Consider the following 12,374-nt stretch of genomic DNA (forward strand, 5'->3'; position numbering starts at 1 on the left):
GCTAATTTTGACTGATCACTGTTAGAATAAGTATATTTTTATCATGTTTCCACTTGAAGACTAGCTATGGCCATTGTTAGGATATATTTGTTCTTATCTAAAAGTGCTCTGGATATTTTGAGGGAAATAAAGGAGCCACAGCCTCTTCTTAGAGGAGCTGATTTGTTATTTTTGTTATAGTGCAAGGTGTTCGTATTATCTATGTTTAACTCAGTTTAGGCCCTACTAAAGAGAACATTGCCATGCGTAAAGCAGCAGGGGGAAATAGTCCCACCTTCCCTGGGTTTGGAAGTCATCTAGATACAGAATTGGTGGCATCAAACTCTTAAGAAATTACATGTGGCAGAAAATAAGAACTTGGCTGAGGACACGTAGAGTTAGTTCATGTGTTTTCCAATACTATTGTTGCTGCTTGCATCTAGGAATGGTTATTGGACCAACAGAGCAAAGTCAATCTCATCTAAAGCAGAAGGGAGAAAGGAATTTGATGTTTCTCTGGGCACTGTATAACAAATATCAATCAAAAGAGGCAGTAAGATTGCTTTCTGTATGTAGAGGAATTTCTCTACTCCTTTCTCTAGAAATACCAATACCATTCTTCTTTGGAGAAGCGAAAACTTGCTTGCAATAAAAGTTGGATCCAGATGTGACTCTTGCCAAGCGAATTAGTGAAGGAAGAGCACAGGTAGAGAAGCACCAAGCTTATTACAAGGCATCTGGTCATAGTGTAAGGTATTTCCCCATTGAACTTCAGCGCCATCCAGCTATGGCTGAGACTGGATAAATTTGTATTGCACAGAATCTCCTTCCAGAAACTTTATCCTACAGTTGATTCTTAGAAATCCTTTTAACTCTGATAAGCATATTCAGAGAAGGTGCTTTTTTTCTCTTTTGCTGCTATTTTCTCTATCATTTTTAAGAAAACTGCCACTCTGTTGGATATCATACATTTTGTCCTGAAGAGAAAAGAATCATGGAATGGTTTGGGTTGGAAGAGAGTTCAAGGATCATTTAGTCCAATCCCCTGCCACGGGCAGGGACATGTTTCACAAGATCAGGTGGCTCGAAGCCCCAGCCAGCCTGACATTGAACACTTCCAGGGATGGGGCATCCACAGCTTCCCTGGGCAACCTGTTCCAGTGTGTCACCACCCTCATATTAAAGAATTTCGTCCTTATTTCCAATCTAATTCTACCCTCTTTCAGTTTAAAACCATTGCCCCTTGTCCTGTCACTACATGCCCTACTAAAAAGTCTTTGTCTGTATCTCTTATAGTCCCCTTAATACACTGAAAGGACGCTGTAAGGTCTCCCCGGAGCCTTCTCTTCTCCAGGCTGAACAACCCCAACTCTCTCAGCGTGTCCTCATAGGAGAGGTGCTCCAGCCCTTTGATCATCTTTGTGGCCCTCCTGAACCTGCTGGCCAAACTTCTTTTCAAGAAGCCCAAGACACAGTTGGCTTTCTGCGCTGCGAGCGCACATTGCCGGCTCATGGGCAGCATACAGGTCCCTCCGAAACAAAGGGTACCAAGAGGTGTTTCAGCAAAGTAACCCCTTTAACCCAAGGTTCCCCAGCAAATAGAGCACTGGCAACGATGTCTTCTGTAAAGGTTTCTACATGAAACAGGGATAGCTGAATATGTGGGGGAAACCCTAAAAATAAAACAAATATAAAAATTACCAGGCCTTCCTCATTAATGTGTTGGAATTCTTTTAACTTTCTTTGGATGGTAAGGTTTCGTTTTAAAATTTAACTTGTACGGATCAGAGGGGACACAGGTCATTGCCCAAATATTTGATTTTTTTTTTCCATTATTCAATTGCTTCACTATTATACATTTCAAAAAATTAAAAATTAGAGTAAATGTAGTTGAAAATATAATTTTTTGTCAGGGGTCAAGTCTGCACCATTAAAATAAATTAGCTTTGTTAATATTTACTTTTCTCTGTATCTGTGAGACAGCAAAACTCTTCCAGGAAAAATAAAGAAAGGATAATTTTAATCCATTTTACATTGCAGAATAGAACACATACTGATCTGTTCAAAGGAGAACTGTTTTGGTCTTACTGCCTATCATTTATAAACGTATTTAGAATTTACTGTCAATTTTCAGTATTTTTATTTGCTTTGGTAAAAAGGCATCATGATCATAACTGTGGTACAGTATCTTAAATTTCATCTACGTATGAGAGTTGGATTGGGTATGTACTGTGTGGTGCTCGTATTCTACTCCTCTGAAAGAACTCTGATGGAGACCATTGTATTGTGTTCATTATGCCAGCTTTGTGACTTCAAGAAGAAAAAACAGGTACCTGAATATGAACAAGAAAAACAAAGGGTAGGAAAAAGAATGGGCAGAACAGATAAAGAATGAGTAGGATAAGTGAGTGCTTTACAAATGAAAGCAGATGTATGAAATTACAAGCTGTCGGATCAGCAACGGAAATGAAGATGATAAAGTGGTTCCCTACACAGATTATAATTATTCATTTTGCCCAGTCCTGCATCTTTTCCCCATAATCCTCACGTTGAGGGAGGAAAGGTACAGGAGGAGATGAGGCTTATTCACATGAAAGAAAAAAGTAAAACATTTAAATCTTTCTGTCCGCAAAACAGTCCTTAATTTTGTCTTTTATTGATTAAAAATAACTTTGTGTTTGCAGTGATCCTTTCTAGTGTAGAGGCCTGATTAACTACAAGTATTTGTCACTACAGCTAAAGTTCTCGGAATAGCAAAGTTTGTTAAAAATTTATTTACAATTTCTATTGTTGGAGGCTGTCTTTATGTTGCAGAGTGCAAGCGTCATTAACAGGCATTACTCTGACAGCTGCGGCAGATGGATTGCCTGGATTTAGATGGTGCAAAAGAAATGAAGTAGTTTACATAGACCTGCCTGAAAAGATGTCTTTAATAATTGCACTCATAATTAGATTGATTTGGGGGGAGGGGGAGAAACAACAAAACCCAAACCAAAACAGAAGATGACAACGACAAGCAAAGAACCATAGAATATACTTACATAGATTCAGATAAAATCAAGCACAGTTATAACAAAATGATAAACTTTAGCAAAGCATGCTGAAAATTTCCTAAGTAAAAAAATCTAATAAAGTTAATGGTATATTATATTTTTAAGTATTTATGAAATTAAAATCTGGCCTTTTTCCAGAGCATTTCATGAATAGTTTCTGATTTATGGATAAACAAGGAGTTGTTGACATCATTTTACATGATGTAGGCCTGTATGTGTCTATGTACATAAGAACAACATAAAAGCTATTTCAGCAAAGAATTGTCAGAGTTGGGAAAAGTTATCATAAAGGCAGGACCGAAGGTAAAATTTGTCTCACAAATAATCATAGTTAAATTTAGGTGTCTGCAGATGAGTGTCTGAGAAGTCAGCGTCCATTTTGGAGCGTGCGACTAGTTCTTCAGATTCCACTGACTGCGTTCCCCTGACCTCCACTGACTCAGACAGGCGTTAGGTGCGCAGCTATAGAGAGCTAAATTTAGGCATCTAAATCTGGAGCTAACATAACCGTCTATGACATAAAGTCAGTGGTAGGTTTAGCGTTACCCTCAATGATATTGGATATAAGATAATATAAGATAAGATAGTAATATTTAACTTTTTTTTTTCATTGTAGTGATTTCAAGTAATTATCAGACCTGTCTGGGACTTCTGATGCATTATCCACCTATTGGAGATGTTCACTCCCTTATCCTAAGAGCACTTTTTCTCCGAGATCCAAAGGTGAGATGCTCGCTTTGCAAATACAGGGAATAAATCTCTGTAATAAAATTTTCCAAACACTGTGTAGTTAATAACAACCTACATTTTGGGGACTAAACTGTAATTTCAAGTTTCTTCTTACCTGACAAAAAGGATGAAGGAAAGAGTTGGTAACCAAAAGTAGAAACAAGTTCCTTTACTCTTTGCTAATACTATCCTACTACTTTGCTAAAGTTATACAGGAGCTCAGGTAACTGCATATGTTTGTGCTCTTTAGAATACCTTTGCTTGGTATTCTGCACAGACATCTTTCATAATGAAGTACACTTTTGAGGGAAACAGTAATATTTTATATAATAACCTAGTAAACTGTCATGCAGTTTCATCTGTAAGACTTTTTTCTTGGGATTTCTGCAGATTAATCACTGTTAATCCTTAAAGCACCACCCTCACCCAATATATAATAGTTATGTGATGGGTTTCATTTAAAAACGAGAGTCTGCTGTTACAGCCTGAAAAGATTCACATGAATAAAATGTATAAATTCATAAATTTTATGTTACATATTACTAGCATGCAGTTTCTGATATACTCGTCTATACTAAAACGAACGTGAGCCTCTTGCTCTTTCAGAAGAGCATATGTATATGTATGGTTATAATATACAGCAGATATCCACAGTGTAGTGGATAAAGTGTTTGAGATGAAGCCGTACACAGTGATCTTTGCAGTACTCAGATCTTTGGCAGATAGCAGAATTTGTGCTGCTGGTTTTGAACTGTCTTTGTGCACGTCCCATTAGTAGGCTGCCAGTGTAAAGTCTGATTTCCCTCATCTTCTTGATGCACGTCACCTTTGAAAGTGAAAAATTCATCACTTCTGCACTCTGACTGCCTTCTGCACAATTTCATTCAGTACCAATGTTTACACTTTTATGGATTAAGAAAAAAAAATTCTCTTTGTTTCTGTATCAGTTTTTTGCAGAAATCTGCATCCTTACAGCTGCTTTCTTCATTCCTCTCGGGCACAAAGATTTCTTTCATGACGACAAATAAAGTATATCGTCTTTTCAGTGTGTAAGAAAGTTAACGTTAGATCTCAAGAATCTTTCTTAAGATTTCGGCAGCAGTCTGTGAAATCAGACTGCCCAGCATTTATTTATTGTACTCTTAGCAAAACAAGATAGAAGTATTTTTTAGAGGGAAGATACAGGGGAAGAAAAATTTTGCTAAGATATCAAACTAAATCCAATATGTAATCTGTCATTTATTGAAGGTATATATTAAAAGATAGAATAATTACTAATTATTCAGCTTTCCTCCAAAGCATCTTAGGCAGAGTACAAGATATCTTACCAGCTGAAGGGGGCAAAAATAAACCACCAACTTCCCGTGAAAGAAGCTCGAGCACTATTCCGCTCCTTACGCTCTTGTCTCCAACAGAATGACGGTTGTCAGGCTCATTAAGGCCTCAGTGTCCTATTAATTAACATTCTCAGGTGTGCCTTGAACACCTTTCAGAAAAATACTGGATGTAGTTCCTACTGTGTCTTTCAGATAGTTCTCCCTTCACTCAGGTGAATGAGTGCCTAAAGCTCTTTCATGCAAAGACTGCTAGTTGTTTTGTCAATTTAAATATGGTAAGTTGCAATTTTTCCTTATTTCTGAGCTGTACTTGTCTGCTTGGGAAGTGCTCTGAGGGTTAGGAAGCTGGGGTTTCCAGAGAATCAAAAGCCCTAATGGACTTCCCGCCACCTCTTGTTTTATGTTGGGTCTTTGGGTTGAGATTGAATAAACAGATCTGGACTTCTTACAGTAAGGAACTTAAACTGTTCCAAAGGATGACTCTAAGAGAAAAAGTTCCTGGTCTGAGAAAGAAATGTATTTTCAATGCTGTGACTCGCGTACCTGCTTCTAATCTTTCCCCAGGTATGATTTTTAAGTTTCACTTACGTGTCTTTAAGCATATGTTGGTTCAATACAACGTATTTCTGAAATGGAAGTCTTGTTATTCTAGAAGACTTACACATAAAAATTTTCCAAGACCGTCAAAATTTTTCATTAACACAGAATGAAATGAACGACTCAACAAGACATCATGGGTGCTGTAGGAGTCCGAAGTCAGTATACAGATTATATACCGATATAAGTGGGAAAATTATGATGCCTTTTTTTTACTGTCTGCATAAAGATAATTCAGTTTGCCTTTATTCCCTGAGCAGATAAAAGGAGATTGGAAGAAACGACAAGGAGATTTTAGTCAGTAGTGTAACTTGTAAGTGATGATTAGCAAATTCAGTGCTTAATGATTTTTCTCTCTCCTTTGATGTTTGCCTGTGCATTTCTCCATCACCAGCTTCTAGTTTCTAATGGGAAATTACATTTGGTTCAGTGCAATTTAAATCTCCTGAGCCAGGGATGAGTTTTCTGTGTGACATTTCTTCCAAGATTTTGCTTGGGTTTTAATATGTGAAGTCGGGGAACTCTTCTCTGGGAGACTGTTGCATGGTCTAGTGGCTGATTTCATTATTTGTCAAACATAGCAAGAAAGTTTAGTGTTGTTCCAAATATCTGAGAGAGGCATGCTCTCTGCCCCTTGGAGCTTTAAATCTCAGCTGGACAAGAAGTGCAGTTTAGAAGTCACAGACAGGGACAAACAGGAATCTGCCTCTTGCAGGTTTGTTAATATACACTGTCTTTGGTTTTATTTTTGCAGCTAGGTAAATGCCAGATAATCTCACTGAGGGGAAGTTGTGGGGTATTTGGACAAAGAAAGGTTTGTGGTATGTACATAAAACTGAAAGGTTCTTAAGGAACAATTCTGTCATAAATGGTGAAGTAGTTAAGATGGACCTGATAGGGCCTTTCCATCCATAACTTCCGATTCTGGAGATAATCTGGGTGTGTACATCTAATAACATACATTATTTCTTCTGTTTCCTTGGTCTGACATAACAGCGATCTCCTCCTTACTTAGTTTTCTTGTAGACTATCAGGAGAGCTAAACTTTGGCTGGATGAACCTGTCACGTTTTATTTGCTTCTTTACACTGCTGTCATCACCAGGAGAGCAACCTAAATGTCAAAAAGAAAGCTATACTTAAAAGACAGGTGGCATTTTTTTCTTACAGGTAGACAAATACAATTTCCTGACCTTTTGTAGAATCAAACCTTAGCAGAAGCCTCAGCATTATCCAGTAATAACAATAACATGAAAAGTATTTAGTGCTTGCCATTAGTCTAATGCACGCAACAGCTCTCCTTTTCACTTTGTGAACCTCAGTTAGCAGTTGGGATGAGAGGACGTTTTAGGTACCAAATCCCTGATATATATATATTCCAGTGCCACGGAATAGAAATACACATCTCCATAATAGCTGAAAACAAGTTAATGCATCTGTCTCTGAAGGGGGGCCTGAGAGATACTAATTTTACAGGCACGAGTATGGGTCAGTGCAGAATAATTGAATTTCAATCTTTTCTGCATTTGGCTAGCTCCAGTTCTTAGGAAAACGTACAATGAAAAGCTCAAATCGGTATTGTTTCCTTTGCATAGTGTGATAAAGTTAACCTGCTTAGCAGAGTATTTGTTTCATATTTCTAATCTTTGACTTTCATTTATATGAAAGTAACTTCTACGCACTTGCAGTCTTCTGAATATAGAAGTAGAGCTTCTTACGGAAGAATGGGCTATTAAAAGTATATATATATGTGCAATGAGAAAGTAAAGGAAGGTTTTTTTGTGTATATCCTAAAGCATTTACTGAAGGTGTGTCTCTGTGTATGTAATATCCCAGGATTGGCTAGTTTTCTTCATTTTTTTTCCTTATCATCAAAACCATTGAGGACGTTAATTTTCAAAGCAAAGGCTGTGAAATAAAGAAGTAGAGATACGGAGGTAGGGCAGTGGAAAAATATAAAGTGATTAAAAAACATAGTTCTAACTAGAGTTGTTCAAATAAAAAAAAATTAAAAAACCCAATTAGAAACAAAAGTCATAGAAAATGTGAACATATTGTGTTCCTTAAATAACCAGATGTTCTTTCCTTCCTGAAGGCAGGCAGGGCTAGGAATAAAAGGTTTAAAACTATTGTTTTAAGTTAACTGTGAATTTTGCAAATCTGTTTTCACCCTTTAGCAAATAAAATTCTAATACAGCAACATAAGCAAAGTAATTTTCATCTTTGGGTGTTCTTATTTGTATGTTGTTCTGTGTTGAAGTGTTAACCTTATCACAATGACTTATTAGAAAACTAAAGCACTACATAGAATATTACAGCTTTACATTGCATACTAAGAGCCTGACAACAATCCTTTGTCTGAAATCTTGCTGTATTTATTCTTTATATTTTTGTAAATTCAAGTATTCTAACGTGGTGAGTTACCCTATTCGTTGAGCAAGCTAGTTAGGAGCTTAATTCAGTCAAGACACCTTTTATCATAAGCCATCGGTTCAAAAAAAGAAAAAAGAGAGTGACTGCGCTTAGTTGATGGGAATTAATTTGTTGGTTGTGCTAATAATATTCTAGTTACTGCTGCTGCTATTTTCTCAACAATGTATTTTAAGATATTTGCTGACATTGAAAGTGTCCGTATAATAATATTAAATTCTAACTAAATCCATGAGAAAGCATGCATGACATTTCAAAGAAGTCGTATTAGTTCGTCATGACTGAAATTACAAGTGCTGCCAGAAAACTTAAGCAATAATATGTGGCCATGATCACGCATACAACGATTAGTCAAAGAAATCTGCATTCCAGCTTTTAACACTTTTCACAATCTGAGCAATAAGTGACAAGGGGAAAACGCATTACTGAAATTTTGAACCGAACTCTTTGTACATTTCTTTTCAGCTGAATTTTCTTCTTAAGTAGCTGCCACCTTCTCAGAGTTTTCTCCAAGCTAGTTTCATGTGCCTGAAAGGCTGTTGAGTTTCACTTTCTTCTTCTTCAGATAGATTCTTTTCTATACACTCATTAACTGAGGTGCCGCTGCAGAGCTGCAACTGTCCTTTGAAAGCTGCCGTTATGTCAGTATTGTTTGTTTTGCTGTTTGTGGCAGGAGAAAAGCAGGTTTGGGGTTGTTTTGTTTGTTTGTTAGCATTGTGTGTGCAATCTGGCATTAATTACCTCTCTTTAATGACCAGATTGCAGCCAATCAGAAGTTGGGATCTGGCAGTGTTTGGGCATTAGCAGCTCATTAATTTGTACCTGCACACCTTGAGTGGGGTGTGGAGTCCATGTTGTTAGTGGGGTATCAAGAAGGGGGAGGGAGCCTTGAACAACCGTTTGCTCTTTGCTTTTTATTTTCAATCATGAAGAATGTGACTGATTTTTCAGGAGATTCGCAATTATGCTTTAGGGATTTGGGGTGTATGAAAAGTATCAGAAATCTGGGGTAATGGATATCCCAATGCAGTGTGAGCTGGTGGTACCAGTAGGGTCACCTACACTTTAAAGGAGAGTTGCCTTGACAGGGGATGTGTCTGATAAAGGAAACAAGGTTTTCCAGAAAAGCCAAGTACATGTCTCTTCATCTGGGAGGAAAGGAATTAGGAGAAACACAAAATAAATGCATTTACTTTCAGCAATTCACAGAGAACTTCTCTTTGCCTTAATTTCTGAAAGATTAAGATCTTGGGTGTTTAATGCAACGTAGATAGATTTTTATGAACAAAAATGTATCAGGGTCTTCAAATTGATCCCTATTCAATTCCTTGTAGTCAACCCAATCACTTTGCTGGTCTGACTTCCCCATTTGCAAATACAAAATGGTTAGATGTAGTCTAAACACCTCACCTTGAATAAATCGATGGTTTTTCTGTAACTGCATGCTAAGCTTTTTAATGTGGACCTATACAACTAAGAATTGCACATATTTTACATGTAAAAGCCATGATATCGTGTTCTTTGTTTATGTTCATATTCGTAAAATCAGAAGCTTTTGCTTTCCAAGGAGATAGGCCGTGCTTCGTTTTAAGAATTCTTGTTTTAAATATTCAGTTATTGTGTTTCATTAATAGAATAAGGTATGACAGGCAGCTATGAGTTTAATGATAAATTGCTTGGAATAACCATGTTGCCATAGTACCACATAAAAATAGTAAGTGTACAATGAATTAAAAATCTTCTTCATTTTTGTACATTTGTTTCAAAACCTTCATTCCCGGTGCACCTATGCATTTTAAAATATAAAAAGGCTGTGTGGTCAGTACTCATAGTACAACAACTTTCTCATCTCTCCTGAAGTTCATTGCAATTTCCCCTGATACGTTAACCATTTGGTCATCCCACCATAAAATAGTCGTCTTCTTCAAAGTGTCCTGTCTGTCACAAGTAATATTGTCAGGAAAAAATCTTGGAAAGCGGTTCATTAGTCATCTAGTCAAGACTTTTCGAATGAGAAATCTTTCACAGTCCTTCTTGTTCCTCAGAATCATACTTCACACAGTAGTCATCACTGGAAAGAGTGAGCTGATCTCATAGATTGCCAACCATGGTGCAGTTGCGAGTATTGCTCTCTTTAATGTTGCATGCACAGGCCTGTTACTTGGTTAAGAACCCACAGGTATTGTATCGATGCAAGTTAGGCAGCCCTTACATTTAAATAAATAGGAAAATGGTGGGAAATAATACAGAATAAAGCAAGGCTTTTATAAGAGGTGACACCTCTTATAGTTAAGACAAAGCTGTGCCGCAAGTGAGATGGTGCAGAAACAAAGGACTTGTCCCAGTTCTGCGTAGGGCCGACTGAGATGGGACTGCACTCCCGGCACTGAGAGCAGAGCCTGACGAGGAGGGCATGTTGACTTAATTGTTCTTATTGCCGGTCTTGTGTGAGCCAGCAGGAGGGCTGCTGGCCTTGAGGGTGGTCGGGAATTGGTGGTAAGGCTGGTGATTTCTAGGTGGGTGGAGAGGTGCCGAGTCTTTCAGAGGAGACAGCTAAAGGCAAGTTAGGAACCATTGTTCCTACTTTAGACTAATATTAAGTATATAATAGTGTTGTATAGAAGAGCAAGTAACATATGCATTATTCAATAAATAGCCAAGGCAACTAGTTGGTGATCAGTCAATTGGACTGAGAATTGCAGACACACACACACAAAAAATGTGTTTGCATTTTTGAATCTTCTCTGCAGATTTCATAATGATGCCTTTTACTGAGGTGTCTTCCCTATTAATCAGGAAGAAAAGGCATGAGATGCAGCAACATCATGTTCAGGCCAGAGGGGCAATCAGGGAAAACTTAGAAATAGGGAAGGAATTATTCTCCTGTGCTGATCAGTGCTCCCAGTAATATTCACTGGGAATTTATAGACTCTGTCGTGTTACGGGCAAGTACTTTAGAGAGGCAAGATGGAAGAGAAGGTTATTATTGGAAGCCAAAACTTTAAACGGTGCTTTCTCTTTGAGCAAGTTGATATCCTTAGTAGCAAAGTAAAAGCAATTCTGATTGTACTTGATGCTAAAGCAAGAAGCTGAAGTACTTTAAGCTCTTAATTACTTTAGCTACCAATAAAACTTACTGCTTGTGAATTTCTTGGGGCTGTTTCTTTCAAATGATTGGTTTACTTGTGTTTAAAATGTCGTCTAAAGCTACTGACCCTCTCCTAAAGAGTAATGATGTTATTTATAAAATTACACTAATAAAATGGATTTAACAGTGTTAGAGTGAGGTGATTATGGTTCTCATGTGCAACCTGACAATTCAATTAATCACTTCTAGTTTGCAAGGTAGTTTATCAAAAGGAAGCACTTAAAACACTTAAAGCACTTCCATTCTACCTAATCAAAAGTTCTCCATATCATAATTTATGTATTTGACTAAAATTTGCAAAACAAACTGTGTGTTATATAAAAATAGATTCATAACTTTTCAATAATGTATGAAAGATTAGCTACTGAATCATATCCAATCTATTATGATGGAATTTAAGTTCAGTCTCTTCTCATATAAATGTAGATATACTGCTGGTGTATTGACATATTTTATGGTAAATTTTAATGTATTAATTGTTGTATACAAAGCTATTTGAGTACATTTGTATTGGGGAACACTTCTCTGAAAGGGCAATATACTTTCAAGTTAGACGTGGGAATGGTACATTTTAGCTTTTACTGTAACTTTTTAGGAAAATTAGGTTTGGACACGTGAAGTAGGACTCTGTCCTTTATCTTTCTAAGGAGCAGTAGTGTTCAGAATGGCTCTACAGTATCCTCATTACTGGAATCCCAAAACGAAAGGAGCTGCTTGTCCTGCAGCACCAGGACCTTAGCTTCTCTCTGCTAAAAAGACTTGGACGTCGTATTCCTTTTGCTGGTGTGTGTGCATGGGGCTCTTTGACAGAGCCCTTTGCACTCCCCCAGGGACCTTTTTCAAGTGTTTTACGTAGCACATTACACGCGGAACATAAATTAATCCGATTCTTTTCCACATAGCAGAAATAAACAAATTGCACCTTAAAATGTTCTTGTTTTTCCCTGGTAGGTGAGATTTGTGTACAAGCGTGTATCTGGAAAAGATATAATGCTGTAAGTGTGGTTATAAGGGTTTTATCAGTATAAGCTTCGGATAACTGCATTACTTACAAAGCCATCAGTGGGTTATGCAGGTTGTCCAAAACGAGTGCCAATAAAACC

The 12,374-nt window shown here is 37.4% G+C and overlaps 1 protein-coding gene across 2 annotated transcripts in view; it reads left to right on the forward strand.

Moving 5' to 3' along the window:
* TBC1D5 (TBC1 domain family member 5) overlaps window positions 1-12,374 on the forward strand; it is a 320,822-nt gene that overhangs the window by 239,263 nt on the left and 69,185 nt on the right. For both annotated transcript variants that reach the window (XM_054193612.1, XM_054193613.1), the window contains exon 16: window positions 3,649-3,755. In XM_054193612.1, coding sequence (XP_054049587.1) covers window positions 3,649-3,755 — 107 coding nt within the window. The remainder of the gene's footprint in view (window positions 1-3,648; window positions 3,756-12,374) is intronic.

The sequence above is a fragment of the Rissa tridactyla genome, chromosome 2 (genome assembly GCF_028500815.1).
Source record: "Rissa tridactyla isolate bRisTri1 chromosome 2, bRisTri1.patW.cur.20221130, whole genome shotgun sequence".
Lineage (NCBI taxonomy): Eukaryota > Metazoa > Chordata > Aves > Charadriiformes > Laridae > Rissa > Rissa tridactyla.